A 27119-nucleotide genomic window follows, 5' to 3' on the forward strand; every position below is an offset into this window, starting at 1 on the left:
CCTTTTGGGGTCTTGTAGTGACTTTGCCCTCAAATACCACTTAAAAATAAAGTGATGCTGCAGAAAAGCACTGTTAGGGCAGAGTCGAGGCTGCACGTGAGAAGGTGTGAGCTGCGTGGAGACAGGACTGTTATGGGTCACCCGGGCAGCTGCCCCGCTGCATCTTCCCACCTCAGCAGGTAGTCCACTGCGCTGCCTGCGATGTTCTCTGACTACCACCTGTCCCGTCAACAGTAGCTATAAAAAGAAGCGCAACTGAGTTATTTGTAGTGAGGTGGATGGACCTAGATAGAGTCTGTCATACAGAGTGAAGTGAGTCAGAAAGAGAAAAACACCATATGCTAACACATATATACAGAATCTAAAAAAAAGGTTCTGAAGAACCCAGGGGCAGGACAGGAATAAAGACACAGACGTAGAGAATGCACTTGAGGACACGGGGCGGGGGAAGGGTAAGCTGGGACGAAGTGAGAGAGTGGCCTGGACATATACACACTACCAAATGTAAAATAGCTAGCTAGTGGGAAGCAGCCACATAGTACAGGGAGATCAGCTCGGTGCTTTGTGACCACCTAGAGGGGTGGGATAGGGAGGGAGGGAGGGAGACACAAGAGGGAGGAGATATGGGGATATATGTATACGTATAGCTGATTCACTTTGTTATACAGCAGAAACTAACACACCATTGTAAAGCAATTATACTCCAATAAAGAGGTTAAAAAAGTAATAAAAAATGCGAGGGCGTCTTTGCCTTAGAAAGAAGTGGAGTCACAGCAAAGGTTTGCTTTTATATATATTTAAGATTGGAAAAAACGAGAGCACATTTGTTTTCCCGATGGAAATGTTCCATCAGGTGGAGGGAGGGAGGGAGAAGGAGAGAAGGGCAGGGGCGGAGGGGAAGACCCACAGGTGGGGTGCGGACCCCGAAAAGGCAAGCAGGCAAGGCAGCGCAAAACCCCGCTGTGGGCCTTTGATGGGCGAGACTTTCTTTCCTCCACGTCCGGAGGGGGTGGGATCGGGGTGGACTTGCAGCCAGCCCTCCTTTCAGTGTGTGGACCTGGAAATGCCAGTCTTGACTCTTACTACTGCCCTGTCACCGTCTACAATACAGCATCAGAGTTATGCTTCTCAAACGGAAACCTGTGCTCACCTCTCTACTGTGTAAACTCTTCCAACAACTCCTTGTCATCTACGGGACCAAACTGAATTTCCCTCGTGACGCTGCCCCGTGCACCCGGCAGCTCTCAGCATCCCTACATTTCCGCATCTTCCCCACTCGGGCTGGCATGTAATTTCCGTCTCACCTCAGGTTCCCTCTACGCATCTCTGTTTCACGACTCCAGAGCTGAGGTCACAAAGATGTTTAAAAAGTCGATTCAACTTTGCCCATTTCTGCTGAATGAATTCTAATAACGGAAAATGTTTACTTTTTCCAAGCCATTGGCTGTTCTGACCCACCCGAGGCTCTCCTCCCGCCCCCGGCGCTTCAGTCTGGGGTCCTCGACCACTCCCTCCTCTGCGCCTTTTCCTCTGGTCTCCGCAACGCTCAGATCGCCGCGTGCGTACCCTAAGCTGTCTGTCTCTTCTCCACTCCGCATTTTCAGGGGATAAATCGTGCATCTCTGCAGTCTTGGCAAAGTGACAAGAGCAGACAATATTCTTTTTCTTTCTGGACCCGGAGCAGGATGGAGGATGCGGGGACACGAGCTGGGACTGCTGCATCTCACCTGCGTTCCGTCGTGTTTTAAGATGTGCTCCAGCGCCACCTAGAGCTGAAACACAAAATAGACCATCCATCCCGGTAGAAATAACTCCAAGGTGAGCCATTGTTGATTCCTACACAGATGTCTGGCCTCCAGGAAGACGCCTGTGGTTCTGGCAGATCGGTTCGTTGCGCCCATAACGTACTACTTAAATACATTTCTGCTTCAGACACTTCGTTGAAATATTTAGCAATCGGAGAGCCTCAGGTGGGCTTCTAAGGCTTGCTATTGATTTGACCAACGACTCCCTGAACTGTAGTGTGTAAGGGGTAGGTTAATTTACTTTATGTGTGTCCATAAGACTTGACTTGGGAGACACTTAGGTCTTGGGGACAAATGTATCATTTTCTTTCTGATCTAAACCAAGACTGTGCTGTCCACGAAGAACGAGTCCTGACTGAACCTGGAGGCCGCCCACCAGCCGGGGCTGACACCCCCCAGCTGTCTCTACCACGGCCTCAGAGCCCTGTTGCTTCAGCCTGCCTGTGGGGCGGAGTGGGGACACCTCTGCCACCTGACTGCCTGCCCCTACAGGGTGGAAAAGGTGGGGTGCTCTGTCTACAAAAATAATCGGCCATTTTACTAAACCACTAAGCAGTTCTGAGCAGAAGAGCTCACTGTTCCATCTCCAGTAGTTGGTAACATGGCAACCTGGATTGCCACACGTTTGCTCTTAATTTATAATTAATTGAAGACGGGAACTTTCCTCTCCTGGGTCAATGCTTAGCTAGCCTCGTGTAATGTGGGCATTTCCTGCCAGCATTTCTCATTATGTTCGGATGCCTAAATACTGTGAACGTTGGAGAGAGAAGATCAGTAAACATTTTCGTTATCTTTTTCCAGGTTAAATTCAAATACACCAGATTAGGGAGCCGTCTGAGCCTGCTAGGGTCATGACAACTTCATGGTTTCAGAAAGGCTCACATTTAAAGTGTCCGGCCAGCATCAGTGGAAAGAAAAGAAAACTACGATGTGCCTGAATCTTTCACAGGCACTGACTTCATCCTCCCAATTCTGTAAGGTCAGATTTGTCACCTTTGTCATCTGGAGCTGGTGAGTCGTGCGGGCTGCTCAGCGTGACGTCTCCCGAGAATAGAGGAGCCAGCATTCCACTGCACTGAATTCCCTCTGCCTGGAAGAAATTTAAATCGAATACAGTGTTTAAAGATAAGAATCTTAAGAGGGTTTTAGAGTTTCCTCCCTTGACATATGGGGTAGCCTGAGGAAAAAGCACCGACTTTGCAGCCAGACGTGAATTTACATGCTTTTGTTCCCTGCTAACTGATCAACGGCAGGTTACTTCACCTCACGTGATCTCAATTCCCTACTAGGAGCTTCAGGATAATAACACTAAAATGACTAAATGATCATTAGAGACTGGCACCTACTATGCACTAGAACTCCAGGTACAGTTGGTTGGGTCGTGCACTGTACAATCTGTACATCTCCATAGAGGATGCCCAACGAAAGGCCACTTACCTTTGGCTTCCTGGGCTTTGGAAAGGAATTAAAGGGTGCAAGGGCATTTTGATGTTTTTCAAATCACAAAAAGGAAATTTTAAAAAGGAATTTTAAAAAGGAAAACAGGCAAGCAAACCTAGTACTCCCTGTTCAAGAAGGCCAGAGGCATATGAGGAGGTCAGAGGAGAGATCCCTTGGCAGGGGGCTGTGTACCCTGGTTGCCCGGCAACAGAGGAGCCCTGGGGGAGGGACTTGGAATGTTTGTCTGTCTCCAGGGCAACTCCCAGCCTCAGCAGCTGCAGTGGGAAGGTGGTGATGATGGCTGAGGATTCGAAGCCTGAATGTAAGTGGACATTGAGTGTTTGGTGTTTGGTGTTTGATGTTTGATTGCCTAGGAACCCAGCTTCTCTAACCCAGTGTGAAGAATCAAAACCTTTCTTGTGGCTGCAACTCAGCTCCTGGATCACCAGGGTTTAGGACTGGATTTGGGGATTGGAAACTTCTCAGAAAATCCAATAATAAAAGGCAGAGAAAGAGGTTGGATGTGTGTGTGTGTGTGTGTGTGTGTGTGTGTGTGTGTGTGTGTGTCTTCTGGGAGGAGGGAGGATGGGGGACATTTCTAGATGCTGTTAGTATGTTCTTTTTTAAAAAACCACATTTCAGGATTTTTTTTAGCACACGGCCCTTCCACAGTCTCGCTAAACAACCACAAAGCACAGGAGCTCCACACCGCTGCGTGCAAAGTGCTTCCCCATCTCTGATTTAGATTCATCTCTCTGGAGGCTGGGTTACTGTGATTTTACAAATGGGGGGCAGACTTCGCCCTGGGTCTTCGGACTCTGAAGCCCTTGCTTTCTCATCACACAGCGTGCATGAAAATGCTGATGATTCAGATGAATTTGGGACAGAGAGAAAACTTGTTGGATTGAAGCAGTCTGAATTATAAAATATTTTAATGGGATTTTATTACTTCCAAGTGCATTTGTACTGGCCTCTGTGCATTGGTTAGTGGGCAGGTGAGACCATGCGCTGTGGAAGCAGCTTTCCGGGAGCCGTGCACACCTGATTAACCACCTGTGTCTCAGTGTCCACATCTGCAAAAGGGGATGGTAAGAGCACCTATCTCCTGGGGCCGTGGTGAGGACTAAATGAGCTAGTGCATGTAAAGTGCTTAGGAAACCAAATGTAAGTACTCGTTAAATTTGCTATTACTATTACCGTTTCTTCAACAAGGTAATGAGTCTAGTTCAAGGGTGGCTGGACCATATTTCTTTTTTTTAAATTAATTCATTATTTATATTTTAATTTTTTTAACATCTTTATTGGAGTATAATTGCTTTACAATGGTGCGCCAGTTTCTGCTTTATAACCAAGTGAATCAGCTATACATATACATATATCCCCATATCTCCTCCCTCTTGCGTCTCCCTCCCACCTTCCCTATCCCACCCCTTTAGGTGGTCACAAAGCACCGAGCTCATCTCCCTTTGCTATGTGGCTGCTTCCCACTAGCTCTCTATTTTACATTTGGTAGTGCATATATGTCCATGCCACTCTCTCACTTCATCCCAGCTTACCCTTCCCCCTCCCCATATCCTCAAGTCCATTCTCTATGTCTGCGTCTTTATTCCTGTCCTGCCCCTAAGTTCTTCAGAAGTGGGCCATATTTCTGAACGTCCTCAAATGTCTCATGGAGACTTTCAGCCAGAACGCGAGCTTCCCTCACATGCACACTGGGATTGGTCTCAGGGATATGGCCCAGTCAACGCACTGCAGGAATCGCCCAACTTAACAAATAAAGGCGAACAGCAGCTGGTGTGAGTGCAAAAGAGTCTTGGAAATGTTCGCTGCTTAAAACGTGATTTTGTAAGTTCTTTGACTATTTCTTCTGCGTGCAATTACTGAACATACTAATTGCGTTTAAGAAAAACCCTCTTCTTTATAAAGAATATAAACGATCGTGTCAGTCCCCTCCCTGGGCGAGTGTTCTCAACACTAGGAGTGAGAAGAATTTCTAATTGTCCTACTTTAGCTCTTGTCAAGCTCCTGTCTGCTTCCAGGTGTGTTGCCTCCGTCGTACCGATCATTCAGACAGCTCTGCACAAAATACCTGTTTCTTTGTGTCCCGTGAGGGTGTCCATGTTGTTCCCGGGAGGGGTGGGCGGGAAGGAGGTGGGCGCCCAGAGTAGAGCTCATGAGGTTGAGACAGAACATCCAAGCCCACTTTGCCGGAACATCTGTGTTAACGTCCCTGACTCTCAGGAACTGCCCTACAGAATTAAGTTCATAAAGTAACTTCATTTCACGTGTAAAGGTACAACTCGGTGGTTGGACGTAGAAAGGCATCTCACCTTATTTTTGTATTTCCTAATAAGTACATAATCTGTAAATTAAAAGTAGGAAGAAAAATTAGTTGCCAGGCAAACCCCTACCAGGTAAAGTGGGTAGAAGGCCAGAGTCGGTGTTCGGTGCCAGTGAGGCTGAGATGCCCGCATTCCAGCCGTGGGAAGTGCAATGGACAGTGGTGGCAATTCTTCGGTCGGTCAGCCCTGGAGGTCATCCTTTCTTTAATAGGCAAGTAAAGAAGCTGAAGTCGCTCTTCTCCATAAGGTTGGGAGGTGTCATTGCTTTCTTCCGTTTGGGGTCCCTGGGGCACGGAGATGGTGGGCTCTGGGTGGTCACCCGTCACCTCTTCTTGCAATGCCTGCTGTCCTTGAAATGCCAGTTCTGTCTAGGGATCTTGCCGCCCCTTCTGCTGGCCGCTAGCTTCCGCCACCCTGTCATCACTGTCCCACCCTTCCTATCACAGATCAACTAAGCCTACATCCCACTCACTGTCCCAATGTATTAGTTTTCTGCTGCTCCTATAACGGATTACCACAGCTTAAAGCAACACAAATTTATTATCTCCGTTCTGTGGGGCAGAAATCTGGGTGAGCTCAGGTAGCCTCTGTTCAGGGTCTCACTGGGCTGAAATCAAGGTGCAGACTGGGCTGCCTTCCTTTCTGGAGGCTCCAGGGCACAAACTCCTTCCAGGATCATCAGGTCATTGGCAGAATCCTGCTCCTTGAGGTTGTAGGACTGAAGTCCCATTCCCTTGCCGGCTGTCAGCAGGGTCCACTCCCAGCTCCTAGGGGCCTCTCTCTAGTCCCTGCATCTGGACCCTCCACCTCACAGCTCCCAATGGTCCTGAATCCTTCTCAGGCTTAGAATCACAGAACTCTGACTTCCCCTTCTGCCACCTCTCCCCTCTGACTTCAGCCAGGGAAAGTTCTCTGCTTTTAGGGATTTATTAGACTGGACCCAGATAATTCAGAAAAATCTCTTTATTTTAAGGTCATAACTTTAATTAAATCTGCAAAGTCCTTTTGTCAGGAGCATGGCTTAGGAGGTGGACATCTTTGAGGCACCATTACTCTGCCTTCCACTCTCAACCAACTTAAGAAAGATAATTGACATAAGATCTCTTTTTCCTTTCTCAGTCAACACTGTAATGTGTTCTTCTTCCACAGCACCTGTATTCTCCCTTATCACAGGTGTTCATATCTTCTTCCTTATTGGACTTTAAGATTCCTGGTGGGACATTTGCTTTATCCCCTAAGAGAGAGCGCACAGTGTGCGGTACAGAATAAAATTTTAAATTATTATTTAAAATTCTGAAAACATTACTTCCTTTCCACATTCATTCATTAAACTAAACAATTACCCCTGATCTTTTCCCAAAGATGCTAGTGTGAATACAACATAGTTATTTCCCTTGAGGAAATTTAAGAGTCATAGCAGAAGTGTATGGGAACAGTCCCAATGCCGTCTGCTGGGTTCAGGAAAGAAAGATGACAATCTTGAGAGGAGTTTTTAAATATCCTCCAGGTGGATAAGGTGGGGCAGAGCAAAATAGCCAGAAGGAGAGGGTCCACATGGATGGAAAGATGCCCCTCGTAGGCTCTGTTAGGAGTTGGTAGGGGCCACAGAACACAGGGAGGGACCAGGTTGTCTGAAGCCTGGCACCCCACCTGGCCTGGCCTGTTCTCTGAATTCTTGCTAATAACACATTCCAGGATATTTGCTGACTTCAGGATGGAAGTGGGGGAGACAGAGCACAGAAAACACAGGTGGTGTAGGATGTTCTGGAAAGAGACCAACGAGATTTCCATGGGTTGCCAGGGTTCCCAGAGTTCAGATAACACAGGGCAGTGATTTCTAATAATTTTGATGTTAAAGACCTGTTGCTTCTATTCTGAAAAAGGTGAGTTACTGAAAAACAACACCCCGTGTTTAAAAATATCAAATGCTAATAATGGTTGAAATATCTGTTAATTCAAATCTAGTCCCCCAAACCTATTACTGTATCTGCCTTATCCGTATCTATTCAAGAAGTGGGTTTGGTTCTACTTAAAGCAAATTTATTCCTTGATCATTTTGTAAAGAATCACATTTTCCATGAACCCTTTCAATTTTTTTCCCCTGGTTGTCAGCTTGAGATGGCAGGATACGCAAATCACAATGTTTACAGTTAGAAAAATCATTAAAATATTCATTGCTGAGATGGGACCCTTGGTACTTATCATAAGATCTTGGCAGAGAGAAACGGAATCTGGATTCTCCAAGTCTAGTGACACAAGTCTTCCTGCAAACTAAGGAAAACAAATTCTAAGTAGGAAACTGATTTTACTAAGTAATTTGCTGGTGGCTCTAACTCATTTTTGGAAATAGAATAAACAAAGGAAAACACAATTAAGTCATCTCCTCCCATTTTCCAAAAAGAGTGGGTCTAATGTGTGTGATGGTGAATTTTAGGCGTCAGCTTAGGTGGGGCTACAGTGCTGGATATTTGGTCAAACATGCTGGATGTTTCTGTTGAAGATGTTTTTGGATGAGATGAACGTTTAAGTAAGGAGCCTTTGAATAAAACAAATTCCCCTCCATAGTGTGGGTGGGCCTCATCTAATCAGTTGAAGATCTTAATAGACCAAACACTGACCTCCCGCAAGCAAGAGAAAATCCTCCAGCAGGAGGTATTTGTACGTGTACTCTGTCTCCAGCCTGCTACCTACCCTGCAGATTTTGGACTCTCCAGACTGCATAACTGTGTGAGCCAATTCCTTACAACAAATCTCTGTCTCTATATATTCATCCTGCTGGTTCTGTTTCTCTGGAGAAGCCCAACTGATGCCATGTTTTTTTAGAGCTTTCTTTACGTGTTGGTGTGTTTGATGAATTATGATTATCTGTCTTGAAAACTTGTTCTATTAATGTTTTAATATTTCCTTGATACAAATGAACTTATTTACAAAACAGAAACAGGCTTGGATTGACAGGTACACACTGCTATCTTTAAAGTGGATAACTGTATAGCTCAGGGAACTCGGCTCAATATTATGTAACCTAAATGGGAAAAGAATTTGAAAAAGAATAGATACATGTGTATGTATATGTATACCTGAATCACTTTGCTGTACACCTGAAACTGTCACAACATTGTTAATCAACTATATTCCAGTATAAAATAAAAGGTTAAAAAGAAAAAAGGAATTCTGGCTGAAAAAAAATTTTTTAACATTTCTTAATTGGTTTCTTTGAAGTACTAAACTACTTAGCAAGGAAATTCTCAAGGATCCCATTGCTAGAAGTGTTTGCTCCAGGATCCAACCACACAGGAGGGAAAGGATGATTCTTTTCCACCTGGGACAGTGCAGAGGGAGCCTGGGCTCTGGGCTTGGGGTGGGCAGAGCCCTGGGGTGGCCTGAGTTCCCTTCCCCCTGCTGTACGTGCCCAGCACAGATCCCAGGACCGAACATGAGGCGAGCGCTCCAGTTGCCCTGCGTCCCATGGCACCAGTGACCTCATGGCAGGGAGAGTGCAGGGTGGGCCTGACCTGATCACATGAGGTCAGTCACAGGGGAGGAATCAGAGGTCGAGGCCTAGGGAAGCATGCAGAGTGCCCTTGCTGGCTCAGGGATGAAGGTGGCCCGTGTGGCCAGGAAGGTGGGTGGCCCCAGGAGCCAAGAGTGACCCCCACCAAAGGCCAACTAGGAGGTGGGGACCTCTGTCCAACACCTGCAAGAAACTGTCTTCTGTCACAACAGGACTGAGCCCAGGGTCAGATTTCCCCTCAAAGCCTCCAAGGACCCAGCTAGGCCCGCACCCTGATATCCTCATTGTGATCCTGGCGTGGAGAGCTCAGCCCGCGGGCTGAAGTGCTGACCATGGAGTAGTGAGCTAGTCTGGGGGTGTGAAGCTTCTGGACGTAGGGGGTTTCGCCACGCAGCACGAGTCGCTGTTACCGCTCCTCATACCCTCTGGGCCCTCATTTCTTCTCTCAGGTGGCAATGGAGACAATGACATGTCCTGATTTATGGTCCTGCTTTCAGACGTGGATTGGCCAGAGGAAGGGGTTTGGTGTGGGTCCCAGAAAGCCCTGCCCTGGCCCCCTTTGCTTGCCCTTGTGGAATGAGGGAAGAACCCAACAGTTAGGGTAAAGTTGCTGCATTCAGAAATCAATGCGGCCACTTGTCAGGTGCCGGGACTTGATCACAAAACTCCCCTCAGCTTCCCTGTCACCAAAGGGGCCTAGTTACAGGCGGGCCTGTCGCGTGGATTGAGGGGGTGTGGCAGGTGTGGATGTAGGTGAATCCTAGGCCTCTGAGAGCTCAGGCCAGGCCCTCGAGGGCCCCGATGGGCCTGGTTCACTGCCTTGTTCCCAGGGCCCCTCCCAGCTCGGGTAACAAGGCAGTGATACGATGACGTCTGCTGGCTGATTCCTCCAGCGTTGTCTGGGAAGGTCGTGCACCAGGCCTGCCGCTCCGTGAGCATCTCAGCGACAGCCCAGGAAGAAAGCCCTCCCCCGTGTCTCGTTGGAGTCTGGGCCTACCCCTGTCCTACCAGAAGTGTTGAGAAGGTGTTCCCTGGACAGCAGTCCTTTGATAGAACTAGGTGGCCTTTACGGAGTATCTACTCCAGCCATGTGCTCGTTTGCCGAAAGCAGCTCCATTTGGTTGGCAGGCGGCCCTTCAGAGGAGGACGGCTCTCCTCATCGTGCAGAGGACGGGGCTGCTTCAGAGAGGTTATGTAAGGTCTTTGCGCTCACACAGTTAGGAACTGATTCAGAAGGCCGGCGTTTCCCAGTGCCCAGACGGCCTCCTACTTCCAGGACCCTTTGTGGAGGGAGCTGGGCCCCTGTCAACACAGCCACAGGTTTCACTCTGTGGCTTGTTTCCTTCCTACATGGGGCGGGGGATGTGTGATCACCTCATCAGTCACGGATCCGTTTGCTCAGGGACTCCTGAGATGTTCAGTTTTAAGGGAGAAAGAGAAACACCTTTATTTATTCCCTAGCATAGCTGTCTTTCAGCGTCATTAAGAATTATGACCATGCCTTTAGATTTTTCTCCTAGAGCCTTTGCTAAGAGAGTAAGAAATTCCCTGTCGGATCAGAATCCCCTTTTCCTTCCTCCTGGCTTTGCAGGTCCTGGGCTTTCTGAGGGCGGCTGCCCATCACGTGCCCTGGTTCACCCTTCGTCTCCAGTCAGACTGGCCTGTACTCTCTCCTCTCTGTATATGTGGGTCCTGCTCTGGGAGAGGTATATCCCAGCTCAGCCAATGCACACAGCCCTCTTACAGCCTCTTTGTGGAGCTACAGTGATATTTAACGTTCTTCTTGTCTTTCCTGACCAGTTTACCTAAGGTGGAAACACTGTGAGACACCAGGTATTAAGACTCTGTGCAGTCTAAGGACACTTCTGAACAAACTCCAGAAGGACCACAGAGATGATGTCTACAGGTACACCTCCGGACACCTGAACCCCAGCAAGCTCTACAGGCCTCTGGAGACAATCTTGCATCACTGGCCCAATGCCAACAGGCCCAAGGAGGCAAACGTCTTGGGAGGAGAAAAGCCATCTGACAAGAAGACTAAAAAGATGAAAGGTGCTTTAGCTTATTTTGCCATCAACACAGCTGTGGGCCCAAACGATGCCGAGAACACACCGCTCTTCAGGTATTTGAACCCTCTGACACGTGGTTCCCACGCTTCGGAGGAGGATTTGATTCCAAAGAAGGGTTTGAGAGAGGAAGCTGCCCCCGAACGGCCAGAGAGAGAAGAGCTAAGATGGCCCAAGATGAAGGTTCTGAAGTACAAAGAAGTGAAGTCCAGCCGTGAGTGTGCGATGTGGCCCCCAGGCAGGGACGAGTTCCAGTACCTCAGCTCACACTTGGCTGGCATAACAAAAGCAGACAAGTACAGGAAGTTCTTGAGTTTCCAGAAACAAGTTCTTGCAAAGCAAGATGTCTTCAAGAGGGACTTCACTGGGAGCAAGGTGGCGACGTGCCATGAAAAGAAGTTGGAGCAGGTAAGGAGGGCAGTTCTGCGATGCTATCGGTACCGGTGCCAGTCCGGGGAGTCTAAAGAGTGTGGGCGGGGCTTCCCTGGTGGCGCAGTGGCTGAGAATCTGCCTGCCAATTCAAGGGACACGGGTCCGTGCCCTGGTCTGGGAGGATCCCACATGTCGCGGAGCAACTAAGCCCGTGAGCCACAGCTACTGAGCCTGCGCGCCTGGAGCCTGTGCTCCGCAACAAGAGAGGCCGCGACAGTGAGAGGCCCGCGCACCGCGATGAAGAGGGGCGCCCGCTCGCCGCAACTAGAGAAAGCCCTCGCACAGAAACGAAGACCCAACACAGCAAAAATAAATAAATAAATATAAATAAATAAATAAATAAATAAATAAAGATTGTGGGCGGAGGCTGGCTCTCCGACACCTCACTTACTTTCCCAGGTAGGCTGGAAAAGGGCTGAGAATATCCCATGCGATGTAGATGGTAACAGGGTGAAATCAAAGAAGGTTAAGTTTGGAAAGTGGTGCCTTGGAGGCGATGTCGTCATGGAGAGTAATGGATGCTGCAGAGCAGCTACAGTCAAGCAAGTGCCCCTGCGACAGCAGAAGCACCTGAGGAAGAGGTTGGCCTAACTCACTATGGAAGAGTGTGAAGAGAGGGCGAGGAGAGAGTTGAGGATGCAGGTGAAATCCACATAGGAGCCAAGCAGTCTTTAGAAGGTAGTTTGGCGTCGTGGGACATGCTGCCGTGAGCGACCGAGGGCTGAGAGTGCAACTTAGTGATGGGAAGGGTGAGGATGCAGGGAAGAGTACATGTGAAATAACCAGTGATGAGATGTTTGGCTGAGAGGACTGATAGAAAGAGAAGGACCTTGAGGACACTGCAGAGGCAGAGAGTGAATCCCTGATTCACAGGATGCAAGGGAACAAATAAAGAAAAATCAGGCAAACATAGGTTCTCAGCCCCAGGTGGCTTGGCACTCAGCTCTGCTGAGACCCAACGCTGGGGGGCGGGACCTGTGCCCCCTGATAGAAAGCCCCGTGGGGTGTCTGATTCCTCAACCTGAGAAAGTAATCAGAAAGGAAAACGAAGGCATCCTGAAACGGACTGGTTCTCTTTTTCCTCCAGAAGCTCCAGAAAATATGTGTCTGTGACCCTGAAGAGTTCAACAGACTACAGGTCTTTGGAGAAGTCTTTGAAGATATTTGCAATAGTTCTTTGATATTTGGTGATATCTTGAAAGAAATTAAGGTAAGAGAAACACGCTTTTCCCAGATAACAATTGAGAGCCGTGCATGATTTTTTGCACACATGAGCTCAGGCCTCACAGAAATTCTGCCGAGTATCATGGTGTCCATTCTACACATGAGGAGAATCATTCACGGAGACTTGAAGGAATCTGCCTACAGACACATGAGTCATAAATGGGTCACGTGAGATAAACACCCAGCTAGCTCACTCCTGAAGCCCATATATATATATACTAAAGCTTCCTAATTGTAGATAAACTCTTATAAACTGCACATATGCAACAAGAAACTTCTATGGTTATGCATGTATAATTTTATATGAATCTTTAAGGAGTTTTAAGTTTGTTGTGATTTCATGGTGAAAGTGACCATCATATCATAGCTGAGTTGGAATTAGGTTGCTTGTGGAATCTGCTATTGTCCAAGTCCCCAAAACAGCCAAGGCTTAAAAGAGGGTCTTCCCTCCAGAGAACATCTCCATCTCTGGAAGGTCAGTAGGACCCAAATCCACGGAGCATCCTAGTGGCAGGAGGTCATATGTTGTACATGTGTCAAGGTATTTTGTGATTCTATCCTGAAGTCCTCAATAGTTAATATTCAAATATGCTTTAAAGATGGTGAGATTTTGTACATTTTAGTATGTATACTATTTAATGTACTGCGGGAGCATTCTTACTTTTTTTTTTTTTTTTTTTTTTTGCGGTACGCAGGCCTCTCACTGTTGTGGCCTCTCCCCTTGCGGAGCACAGGCTCCGGACGCGCAGGCTCAGTGGCCATGGCTCACGGGCGCAGCCGCTCCGCGGCATGTGGGATCCTCCCAGACCGGGGCACGAACCCGTGTCCCCTGCAACGGCAGGCGGACTCTCAACCACTGCGCCACCAGGGAAGCCCCTTACATTTTTTTAAATGATCTGAACTGGTATCCTTAGCCTCTATTTTATTTACATATGCAAAGAATATTACATTGTGCTGTAATCTCATAACACATTTCCAATGGATCTTTCTTTCTTCTCTCCTTTCTCCCTTGCTTCCTTTCTTCCTTCTTTCTTTTCTTCTCTTTTTTGCTTTCTATAGGATGAATATGAACTCTACATGTTATTACTTCTGAAGACCCAGCCCACAGAACAGTGTAAGGTAACAATCAATCATGCAAGTCTTAAGTAGAACCTATTTCTTCATATTTCCTGAGCCCTGGAAACCTGTCTGAATCAAAGAAGCCCCATTTGTGCCTCCATAATTTGGAACAGCTGACACTTTTAATAGGAATTGGCTTTATACTCATGAAGGACACTCCAGGTAAAGGCAACAGTGAGGGATGGGCGGGGTAGGCACACACGTTTCTTGTTTTTTGCAGTATCTCTGGCCACCAGTTCTCCATGATCTCTGCAGGCCTGTCCTCTGTAACCCAGTCCTCGCGTGTCTGCTTCTCTCAGAATCGGCCCTCTCTCTCTCCTCACTCTCTGTAGGTAGATGAGATCCCTTACACGGATGGCTCCTGGCTTTGTATGCATCTCCCCAATCTTTCCTGTGAGTTCCAGATTATAGTGTTTCCAACCAGTGTCCCCCTGGAGGTTGACACTTACGTGTCTGAGTCGGCAGGTTACAGACCTTAAAATTGGGAGATTATCTTGAATTAACTGGGTGGGCCCAATCTAATCACACGAGCCCTTAAAAGCAGAGAACTTTCCCTGGCTGAAGTCAGAGGGGAGAGGTGGCAGAAGGGGAAGTCAGAGTTCTGTGATTCTAAGCCTGAGAAGAACTCAGGACCATTGGGAGCTGTGAGGTGGAGGGTCCAGATGCAGGGACTAGAGAGAGGCCCCTAGGAGCTGAGAGTGGACCCTGCTGACAGCCGGCAAGGGAATGGGACTTCAGTCCTATAACCTCAAGGCACCGGATTCTGCCAATGAACTGAATGATCATGGAAAGAGTTTGTGCTCTGGAGCTCCAGAAAGGAAGGCAGTGCAGCCTGTACCTTGATTTCAGCCCAGTGAGACCCCGAGCAGAGTCCAAAAGCCACTCAGATTTCTGCCCTACAGAACAGAGATAATAAATTTGTGTTATGACACTAAGTTTGTGTTAATCTGTTATGACAGCAAAATGAAAGTAAGAATATGTCCCACAAACATCTCCAGTTTCCTACACTGTTGTTAAGCTGCTCTTTACTGAATATTTGCTGCCATAGTTCGTGTGTGGTCCTTGTCTCCTGATGCCTCCCGAGCTCCTTCCAAACTGCACATTCTGCATTTTCCCAATGAGGTGAAATAGTGTCTACCTGGAAGCTGGGTGACCTCTTGGCAAATAAGGTTTGTGCAGATGTAATCAAGTTCAGATGTGGTCGTTAGGGTGGGTCCTAATCCAATGACTGGTGTTCTTAGAGGAAGAGGGAAGTTTGGACACAGACACAGCATGGAAGTTGGAAGCAGAGATGGGACTCTCTGGAGTCCCAAACCGTGGAGTAGCTATAGATGTTAATGGCTTGGGAATATAGAGGGTGCTACGTTAGTAGTTACTGGAAAGCATGGACAGTTGTTATCCTCAGGGGAGAGCGAACAGCCCACATAAACTGTGGCTACCTCCTCTCACTGTGCCAACTTCCAGGGGTTCCCTCTAGGCTTAAGCCACACCTGTGGATGTTAATAAGGAAGATGGGCTACAGGAATGATGTTATCACTTACAAAACTAAGAGAATATAGCACTGTAGCTAGGATGACTTTTGACATTTTCAATAAAGTTTAAAAATTCTATCTTATAAATTGGGAAGAAGAATGCCTTACTTTGTCTATGAAAAAAAAATTCACAGCCTCATAAGGAAGTCTGTTCTAACTTAGCTCTTAATCGAAAATCACATGTTTGCATGGTGTTCTTTGTTTTGAGCTTTTCGTGCTTCAGAAAAAAGCTTTTGTTTGGCAGGAATAAGCAATGGCTCCAGCTGGGGGTCTACCCTGTTCTTTACTTATTGAGGTTAAGTCACAAAGGAACATATATGCCTATATCCCAATCAAACACCAGAATGAAAAATTCCCCAGGGTATCAAGGCACTAGATCCTTCTTTCTGCTTCTGGAAACTTGGCAGCCCATCACTTAAGAAGGCAGAGACCTTTGTTTCCCCACATTTGAGAAGCATCACTTTATATCCATATATAGCTATCGAGTTAATATCGTTTCTCACTAATTAGAAAAACAATTGCAGTGCTGATAATAATGTGCTCGAAGCACTTTATTCAGCACTTTCCTTCCCCCACACAAACCAACAGTGAAACCCCACCACTCTAAATTTCTTAGGAAGATAAAAACTTAAAATTAAAAAATATATACCTTACCCAGATCTTCACGTGGCTATCTATCTCTCCTCTGATATTCCTCCCTCCCTTCTGTCCTCCCTATTTACCTATTTTGACTAGAATTTGTATTTTGACTCAGGACATCTTGAACACACTGTATTAACAGAAAAAGGAAAATCCTCACCCTTGCTTTGTGTTTGTCTCACCTGTTACGGCCTCATTCTGCCCAGACTTTGCTGACTCACATCCAGGGGCTGGAGACGAGGAGGGTGAGGACCGCAGATGTCGGCCAGGCCAGGGAGGAGCTGAGGGCGCTCGTGATGGCCATCAAAGCAGCCCTGGACCGTAATGACAAGTGAGGGTTGATCTATGCTGGGATTACACTTATTTTACAATGTCTTAAAACCATGTGACAAGCATATTTTACACTTTTTCCTGTCTTGTTGGGTGTGGCACCCTGCCTTTATCAACACCAAGCTGGTCGCCGGGTGTCTTGCACAAACTGTCACACACGTGACTAGGATGTTCTACTAAATCTGGTGTTTCTATGAGGGGAGTTTGGGGAGGTTTCGGAAGGAATCTCAGGCCATCTTCAGTTGTCTACTGAGGATTTATTGTGGGCTGAGTATGCTGCAAATTCGAGACAGCTTTTAAGAATGCCCTAGTTATTTTTCTAACTTAGAAAATCTTTTAACCTCTGTGATTAGTCTTTCAGGGTGAAACCACAATCTGATAGGGTATAATTTTTTAAAGAATTAAAAAAAAGATGAAAGTAAATCTGACACACTCATAGTATGCTCAAGCAAACAAAACAAGAAACAAAAACCAAAAATCAAAACTCTGCCTTCAGTGTAACTAAAAGACAGAAAGTGTCCTAATTTCAAAATACCTGAAAATAGAAAATAAACATTCTGTGCCAGTGAAACATTATCTACTCTCTCTCTGCAAAACTTGGTGAAAGCAAGGTCAGTCTGGGGCAGAGAGAAGAATGGAGTTAGTAGAAATCCTAAAATTGTCTTAAAAGCACTGTGTGAGAGAGAGTGAACCACCCAAAGTGAGAATACTGCACAGGTTACTGGGAGGTCCACCAGAGCACTGACTCAAAAGAAGGGGACATAAAAGTGAGTGTGGAAGCAAGGAAACAATTCTGAGATGATGATATGGGTGAGAAGAGGGTTAAGACGAAGTGATCAGCATACTTGGAAGAGAAAAATTAGCAAGGGAGAGAAATTTAAAACCCCTTAAGAGAAGAAAATCAAAGGGCACACAACCCCTCCCACTACTGTTTTTCCGTCTTTTCAAAAAAAAAAAAAAAAAAAGGAAACAAAACAAAACAAAATAAAACCCAAACAACAAAAACAACAGTATAATTTGCTCTGACAGAAAAGTGTCTTCTTGAATTAAGAATCTCACAAATTAGGAGCCCTAACCATAAAAATGCAGAGTCTGTGTCCACACAGCTGACTCTAAAAAGAAAACAGAAAATAAGGACCCATATGATTTAGCTGATGAAAATCCCTAACATCTGACAACAACAACAAACAGCTGGAGAAGAAAACTGTGCCACAGCCCTGCAAACTAAACCAAATATTCTCAAAAGAGCATTTCAGGGTATAAAAACAACCTTGCGTCATAAACTTAAAACCTAAACACAGAAATAAACAGCAGCAAAAGAGGAGGCCATGAAACAAGATTTGACAACTGAGGAAAGACAATGAAAAAGTCAAAATTATATTATAGATCAAGACTAAACTAGGACATGTCCAGGGAGGAATTGTTTTGAATGAAAATGTAAAAAGGGGCATTAGAAAAAAGCAAGAAACAATCAAGAGAATTAAAACGTGATAAATAAAGTAAAAGAGTTGGAGAAAATGTGGTTGAAATAAAAGACAGGCAAAGAAGATCCAACTTATATGTAATGGAAGGCCCCAGGAAGAAAAACAAAGCAGTGAAATAGAAACATAAGTAAATTTAGAACTGTAACACATTAAAAGTTTTTCTTTTTTAAATTATTTTTGGCTTCATTGTGTCTTCGTTGCTGTGTGTACGCTTTCTCTAGTTGTGGTGAGCGGGGGCTACTCTTCATTGCAGTGCATGGACTTCTTATTCCGGTGGCTTCTCTTGTTGTGGAGCACTGGGTCTAGGCATGCGGGCTTTAGTAGTTGTGGCATGCAGGCTCAGTAGTTGCGGCATGTGGGCCCTAGAGCACATGGGCTCAGTAGTTGTGGTGCGTGGGCTTAGTTGCTCTGCAGCATGTGGGATCTTCCCGGACCAGGGATCGAACCTGTGTCCCCTGCATTGGCAGGCAGATTCTTAAACACTGCATCACCAGGGAAGTCTCATATAACACAGCACATCAAAAGTTTGTGGAGACTGAACCCTCTGAAATACATATTGAAAAGGTTTTCACCATTATTATTAACCCACTTAACCTTAATTTCTTAAACTTGGAGTCATAATGCTTTTCTGTTTCTTTTAGTCTGTCATAAAATGAGTTAATGCGTACGAAAATCTTAAACCATCAAGCCCCTTGTAGACAAGGCAGTGTTAAAACATTTGTGGTGCTGATGTTTTTCACCAAATCACAGGGTTTCCCTCAGTATGTGCAAGACTTATTTGATTCCTTTTTCTCTCTAAATCTATTAGAGATAGTCAGTGTAGTTTATTTTGAACGAGGAAGAAGATACAAAGAGATAACAAAGGTTTTATTTCCTCTTTTTAAAATTTCTTGTGTTTTATTTTTAGTGGATTTAATATAGTGGAATTTGTAAATTGTATCTATGGGATACAATCATAATTAACAGGGAAAATGCAACATGTATTCCAATATCAGTAGGATTTTTCCACTATTGGACTCATTGTTTCATTATTGGCTTCAGAGTGTAAAATGCTAGGTTTTTTACCCCCTTGCTTCTTAAAAATTCAAGTCACAAAGTAATATCAATAAATGCTGTAAGACCAGCTCCTTTACCAGTGACTTAGGCAATCTTGGTAAGAAAGTATTCTTCTGTTTATTGAACTTGACTGATCCAGGCACTCATACATCTTCAAATCACCTTTTTTTGTTAGAAACTAAGAAGATCTGTTCTTATTTCTCAATTTTAGGACTGTTGTATAAAATAGACAAAAGGAAAATGGTACAAACAGGGTTCTAATACATCACTATGTTTTCTCACCAAACTGTAGACTCAGAAGTGAATTGGAGCTGGAACGCATGTTGCTGCAATCCACTAAGAAGAGATCAGGTGAGTGACCGTGTGATTGATCTTCTGACGTGACTTTTGCTGTGACCTTCGGGTGAGGAATCTTCAAACCTTGTCCACTGTTCATGGTCTCTTCTGTTAGTTGTTTGAAAGGGTTTTTCAGAGAGATTATTACGTTTTATTCCCTTTTTCCCCCATCAAGTTCTTTAGAAATTCAGTAAGTTTTCATTTTATCTGAAGTGGTTTAAATGAAATACTTTAAAGACACAAGGAAGCAGTTGATTTCTTTAAGAGATTATGTCACGGCCAAGATCATTATCCCAGTTTCTGCTGCTTTGGGCACTTTGGGTTATTGAGTTTCTCTGTAACAAGAGACGACTTGTGTGCATTTCATTTTCCTCCAGGATCTTTGTGGGTTTTAGTGGAACATTGAATGAATTCAGGACCTTATGTAGCAAGAATTAGGTCAAGCTTTGACCAAGATATTTGGAATAGATTCTAGGAAAATTGACCAAATGATATAAATATGAGAGTCAGCTCCCTCGAGGAAGTGCTGAAGGACTAAACGCTGTTGATTTTAGAGAAAGTGTCTTGAAATATATAATAGTTTTTAGGGGCGGGGGGCAGACAGTGAACACATCAGCACAACCAAGTGAGATGGAAATAGAGGAAGCGGGGCCATGGCCTGTGGTTTCCAGGGTAACAGCAAGGAAGACAGCCCAGCCTGGTTTTCACAACCTTTACATCTTTATTCCTGGATCAGAGGAGTTAGCTTTTCCAGACAACAATGAGTTTCTGTCCAGGTCTGGGGTGCCCTCTCTTGCAGATGGTCCTCAACCTGCCCATCACAGCGACCCACTCACATGGCTGTCATTTGAACTGCTTTCATCTCAGCTGCTGCCTGTTCACTGGGGACAGTGACAGTGCTTCCCTCAGTCATTAGCAGGATTCAGCTTGATGACCTGTGTGAGGCAAGAGCACAGGGCCAGGGCCTGGCACAGCGGAGTTGCTCTGCCTGTCAGCTCCTTCTTGTATCATTATTACATGTGAACAGGAACACACAGTTCACAGGAAATTAATTACATTTTGTGAACATTTATGAAGTAACATAAAATAATTTAAAAATATTAAAAAAATTTAAAGATATTTAAACATAAAATATTTTAAAGATATTAAAAATTATCTCAAAATTAGATACGCAACTTAGAGTTTGATTAAATAACCAAAATAAGTTCAATTAAGTATGCCGCTCATTAATCTTTACTGTTTACATTTATGATTCACTCAAATGTCATTTTTCCTCCAGGTTTGTTCCACACTAACTCATCCTGGAATCACTTTTCTCCTCTCGGCATCTCTGAGGCTGTTCTCACAAGTCTAACCTGTTTTGAGACTGGTTTTGAGAAGAAATCTGGTGTCCTGTATTCTTCCTCCTTTATTCTTTTTCTAAAGTTTTCTCATTCGCAAGCCTTCTCCAACCATACACATTTTCTGTGGCATTCCCCCCATTTTGACACGACAGTCTTGCTCTTTAGGTAAAAAAGAGGAACAGTTGGGTCACACTCCTTTTGGCTTCTTTGCTGACAGTTAATTGTTTCAGGTGAAACCCTCAGGTTAGATCAAGGTGGGGATCAAAGACTTTATTTTGTAGTATCTCTCAGAGATCGTGTAGAGGCTTAATGACTGTTTCTGCTCTGTTAGCTCATCATGTATCAAAACTTACCTTCCCACTTTTCCCTTCTTCCAAATTTGGCAAGTTTGAGTGATGGCAATGACTTGGGTCCTGCTTACCTATGTATAAGTAGGCATGATCGCTCTTTCTGCCTTTTTTCCTGTCAAAAAGGAGTAGTCATTCTTTCTCAAAAAATTAAAACCTCCCACTCATCAGAATCTAGCTGTGCTGCTTGAAAACAAAGCAGCCTTAGCAGTGAGTTACTCTCTGTCTCCACCGCCTCTCTGTACACCTTGAATACTGATATTGATTGGAGCCCAGCATGTTTTTGGTTCAATCCACATGTCTTTGATTCTAAATCTCTTCCCTGCTAAAATACATTTTTAGGCTTAAGATCTGTATATGCCACTGCCTACTGGACATGGCACGTGAGTGTCAACTCAACAAGTCCAAGGTTGGGTTCGCTCTCTCTGAATCTTCATGTCCTTGGAAATTTCAATGAATGGCATCTCCAAACGCATGGCAGCTCAAGTCAGAACACCACTGGCAGGCGTCTTCACTCTCCTCTCTGCAACCATGTCAACAGGGCTTGTAGTAAGTGGCCGTGGCCAAGTTGGGTTTAAACCCAGCTCTTTCTTTAAAAGCCTTCAAGTCAGCTTTGACTGATTTCTTCACGCAGGTTAGAAGACCTTTCCTGATCTGCCCGCTGTTCCTTTCTAGTGTCATTTCTTCATGTCTCTCACCAGTCCTGCAGTGCCCCCAGCCTACTGTGTAACTTTCCTTTTACTGAATGTGCCAAATTCTGCCCTTCCGCCTCCTCCCCACACCCTCCCGCTTGTCTGACTGCTGTTCATCCTCCTGGTCTCAACTTAGTCACACGTCTCTGGTAAAATCATCCATCCACGCATCTTCCCCACACTGTGTTAGGCACTCAATAAATACTCATCAATTACATAAATGAATTAAAGGAGTAATCCCCCCATTCTTGGATCAGATAATTTTTTCCTTTTATCTCAGTTGCTATGCCTTTACTGCCTTTAATAGGAAAAGATTCCCAACATAGAAAAATATATAGATACCAAGGCAATGAAATACATATACTTAACTTGGATCAGATAATTTTTATGGATGTGCTTGAAGTTTCAGTTACATTATAGTTTATAACTATATGCAACATACATAATATTGTTAATACATAATGTTGTTAATAAGGACTAAGGTATTAAACATAGAATACTTTGCTTTTATAAAATATTCCAGAATCACCTGAGAAAAATGTAATGAAGGAGGAGTGCCTTACTCTTATTGAGAAGGTTGAAAAAAAGAGGTGTGAAGTGCTTAATAAATGGGATGAAATTCAAGCTCTTGAAAGAGAAATTAAAACAACTTTGGTTCATACTGGAATTTTGCATATCACCGAGAAAAAGATTAAAAGCTTAGAGGTATGCAAATTGTTTATTTGAATGTTTACATTGTTCTTTTGCTGGAAGACCTTGGCAAACACATGAAGCGTTTTGATTTTGCAATAGGGAAAAAAAAAATAACATAACATTTGGTCCAAACATATTTTCCTTTCAAAACACTTATAGCAAATGATTAGAATAATTAAGACATACAGCTAAAACAACAAAAATGAAGGTGATAAAAATTCTGTACAGCTCTGTTAAGGGTCAAATTGGATCTCTTTCAGGTCAGTTGACATCTCTTAAAACTTAACAATTTTGTATAGAAAATGTTTATCATAAAAATTACTCCCATAATTCAGTGTCTAATATATACTATGTAGTTTAATCTGAAGCCCAGAGAGGCTAAGTGACCTGCCCAACTTGACACAGAATACAGGTGGCAAAGCTGGGATTCAGTTTAATTCTTCTGGGCCCCAAAGTCCTTATACTTACTATTGAGCCACGTAGACTCCATACAAGTTGTACAGTTATGCTGGAAGATAGGATTAGTTACTGCCATTGAGGGTCTACTATATTAGACTTTATCAATTGTTGCTAACCATTTTCTTGATAAACAATAAAATATAAATTATGATCTATGTTTTGAAATGCTATGATGCCCAAATTTTTAATGTTATGACCTAATTTTTGTTTGTGCAGAACCTGACTCAATACAACTTCTACTTAAAGAATATATAAGTGATATTTGAATATTCTTTTCTTCCTGGTTATAGAGTTACATATATTTTCCCAGTACTACCTTTTTTTCTTTTTAAGTCAAATTATAAAGTGTATAGGAAGGTGGGGGTGGTCTAAACCTGTTTTGATTTCTCTCTCTCTATTTTAAAATAATCTGTTCAGATTTCCTTCTGTGTTTTCATTTAGAGTCTGCCCCTTCCTTTTTAAACTAAAATTGTCTTGAGAAGAAACACTAATTTATAGTTGAATTTTTAAACAGTGAAAACGAGTTGTAGCTTTATGTATTGTGAGCATGTTATAATGCAAAATCATGTAAACTTTTCTTTCATAATTAAGACCCCTTTTAAATGGATTGAACCTAGGAAATAGAAGATTCCTTATAATTATTCCATATCAGTAATTTATAATACTTTAAATATTTATTATTTATATTTGGCTCCTTAATTCAGATACTGGAGGGTACCATAGAATTGCATTTATTATCCTATTAAGTAACTGGTATCTGGATCTGGATTCGAAATGTTATTTCTAACCAGAAGAAAAAATAACTAAACATATCACGGATTTACAATGCACAGATATTGCTGTAAACAATACAAAAATACTATTTCATTTAGTTCCCAACAACCCTAAGAGATAGATGCTGTTAGTAACCCTCTTTTTCAGATAGGGAAACCAAGGCACAGGTATACTAAGTAACTTGATTAAGCTCACGGCATCAACTAGTAGAATTAGGATTTAAAGTCAGCCCGACTTCTTAATTTACATTATCCAGCCTCATGATGCAATTGTGAATCCTTTTCAATATGGTGGATATCTGGAAGAGCAGATATCCTTTCTTCATCATTATTTTGCTCACAGTTATCTTGGATATTGTCATTTACAGTATTAACTGATTTTTCAGTTTCAGTAATAATACTCTTGGTATTTTTATTGTGCTTCTAATGAATTAGAAATTCATTAGGGAAGAAGTGACAGCTTTACAATGTGAGCACTCCATCTAGGATCATTTTGTATTTGTTTATTTTAATGCATTGGTCTTAAATATGTTTTATTACTTTTGTTCTTGTGACGTTTTGGTATCTGTTACTATTGTGAATGGCAACTCAAAATTTTTTTCTTAACATTACAGTTTATAATCAGTTAACACTGATATTATGTGACTTATTGCTGTTTGTATTTTTACACTGTATCTGGCTATCTTAAAAATTCCATTATTAGCTCTGATAGATGAGTAACTCTTCTACTCCGGAACTTCCCTAAGCTTCTCCAGTTTTTTGCAACATCAGCTTCCACCTTCTCTAGTTTTTGACCCAGAGGGCCAGGATCTTTCTGTTTCAATAAATGTCCTTCAAGTCATGCTTTGTTTATTCATTGTTTTTAAGTGGTGTGCTGCTGAATACTTTTGAAATTAGAATAACAGCATTCACGTAATACTTTTTGTTCCATAAATGGGGAAAAATATTTAACAAATATTCTTAACCAAGTATCTTTCTTTTCAAACCATTTTTCCTTCAGACTGAAACTATAAAGTTGGAGACAGAAAATAAAATTTTAAAGAAGAAAATACAAGTAAGTTTGTGCAAATCTATGTTTTTCAATAAAAATATTCCCCCTAGTGGCTTCTCGTACTACGTCATAAACCAAATATGAAAGTATATGCATAATCTTTCTAAACGATAACTTTCTCTCATGCCAGGAATATCTCGCTATGCAGACATTAGCTTAAAACTGGACAGGTGTAAACTAATGTATTAATGAAAAGAAAAGCATTCTTTTTTTAATAGTTGAATGTGTCAATCAGAATTGACCATTTCTCTAACCCCTCTGCACATAAAAATTAATTGTAATAAGTTTATTTGGTGACAAGGAATGTAATGAACTGGCTCCCTTAATGACTTTCCAGGATAGCCCTCCGAAATGCATGGTAACAATTTGTTGTTTCGTAGATGGTAGTGCTGCCTTAATTACATATGTATTATATATAGTATGAAGTGGTATGCTATGCCTGATCTAGAAGTGGTAATGCATTTGGATGTAATCGGCAACGTCACCGCCATTACCCATGAGCAGTATCATGCATTATACATGACCAAGTGATTTCTGATTCTTGGTAGTTTATTGAAAACCATGTGAAGCGGATCATGGGGAAGAGCAAGCTGAGTGAGGGGGAGCAACAGTGAGTACTGATGCCCTGGGAAAGGAACTGTCATAATAATCTGATGTTGAAACTATCAAGATCGTCCATTTACAACTAGATTACACTGGACGGTACTTTTGAAGTGTTTGCATTCCTGAGTGTTCACTTCACACATGCATGTCACACATCCTTTCCAGTGCTTAAGAATGCTTAGTCCAAGATTTCAAGCTCCACTGTATATATTATTCAGCAATCTAGAAATAAATTCTTTGGACAAAGCTGATGGATTGAGGGTGAATCCTCATGGACAGGGATCAGGAAGGTGGGGAGGCGTGGGGCTCCGAGTGGCTTCTTTTCTCAAATTATATGGCTTTCAGTGATACTGAATCTTTGAAACAACCTATACAGGTATGATTCTGAAAATTTTAATTTAAAAATAAAATGCTGATTTGTATTATCTGTTACACACGTTTAGATTTTATAGAGTTAATTTTTGTTTGAGTTGGTACCATAGTTTAAATCTCAGGATTTGGAAAGCCTGGGAAAACCATTGATGGTTTAAATATGGAAAGAGCTTATTGTATCAACAAGTAAAAAGACGTTTAGTTGTTGGTGGCGTAGGTTCAATGAAATCATCAAGGAACCAGGGTTCTTCTCTCTTCCTTCCCTGCTTTCCTTAAGGATGGTTTTCCTCCTCAGGGCCTCAGCGTGGCTGTCTTCAGGCACTGGGTCCGTGTCCCATGTGGGAAGAAAGGGGAAAGTACAGGACAGGTGGTAAAGAGCTTCTCATTATGGGCTTATTCTATTGTATTTAGGAAGGAAAGCCCCTCCCAGGGACTTCCACCATATCTCACTGGCCAGCACCACATCCCAAGGCCACCCTTAGCTGCAAAGGAGTCAGAAAACAGAACCATTCCACTTGCCAGTTTACATGGCAGAGAGAGGAGAAAAGGTGTTAGTATGGGTGTTGACTGAGCCACACAGGTAGATCCAGGCTCTGTGAGGCCTTGTATTATCCTCAAAGGAAAAGAATATAGAAGTACAAATACAAAAGAGGGAAGATTCCTTCCATAGTCTTGGCAGTGAGAATGAACTGACCTGACGTTTAAACATCATTATCGTCAAGGTACATCTACCTCTGCTGCCACACCCTACTTAGCCTGGAAAATGTTGCAGGGGACTGTGCCCATATGTAGAGAGAGAAACTTTGCTACATTCAAGGCCAAACATCTACTACAAATATCCTTTGAAAGCAAGTGGAGGGTTGCAAAGTCTTACTCTAAGTTTTTGAGTAAATGTGTCCTAAATAGATGTTTATTTTGAAATTTTCTTTTATGCCTAATGTACGTTTTTCTAACCCATTGTACTCGTTTGTTTTGTATTTTAAGGAACTTTTGGGAATTTATTAATGAATTTGTAAAATTAAAACAGACAGATAACTCTTAAGTGACTGGAAGAATAACCCAGGAAAACTCACAGCCACCATCTACATAGTGTGGCTGTTTGCAGAGGTATAAATGAATGAAGATACATTTCATTTTGTCAGTTTTAATCTCCAATAAAATTAATGTGGTATATGTATCCTACTCAAGATATTGAAATAAGTACATGTATTCATGTGATTCGTTTTACTTTGTATACATATTCATAAAAATAGTAGTTCTTAGAGTATTTTCTGCTTCCATTCAATAACTTTCTCCAGGAAAAAATACTTCCAATTGTTTGATAGGGATAGGAAATTCAGCACTGCTACAATACAGATTAAACTTATTTCTTATTTGCCAATGCAAGTTTATGTATAAGCATTTAATAAAATGTAGTAGTCATTGAATAAATATCTGTTTAATGAAATGACACAGTGCTCTACTGCTGTT

The 27119-nt window shown here is 43.2% G+C and overlaps 1 protein-coding gene across 1 annotated transcript; it reads left to right on the forward strand.

Annotated features, from left to right (window-relative positions):
• Positions 1 to 3542: 3542 nt before the first annotated feature.
• Positions 3543 to 26691, forward strand: LOC309971965 (uncharacterized protein C6orf118; the record flags this gene model as incomplete). The annotated part of the gene is made up of 10 exons (XM_082855399.1): positions 3543 to 3567; positions 10899 to 11572; positions 12684 to 12806; positions 13880 to 13939; positions 16317 to 16441; positions 19273 to 19331; positions 22222 to 22403; positions 24624 to 24677; positions 25223 to 25284; positions 26634 to 26691. 10 exons carry the CDS (start codon positions 3543 to 3545, stop codon positions 26689 to 26691), a joined length of 1422 nt encoding a protein of 473 aa, XP_082711525.1.
• Between the last annotated feature and the right edge of the window lie 428 nt (positions 26692 to 27119).

Source organism: Leucopleurus acutus, assembly GCF_964270905.1.
Source record: "Leucopleurus acutus genome assembly, chromosome: 15".
NCBI lineage: Eukaryota > Metazoa > Chordata > Mammalia > Artiodactyla > Delphinidae > Leucopleurus > Leucopleurus acutus.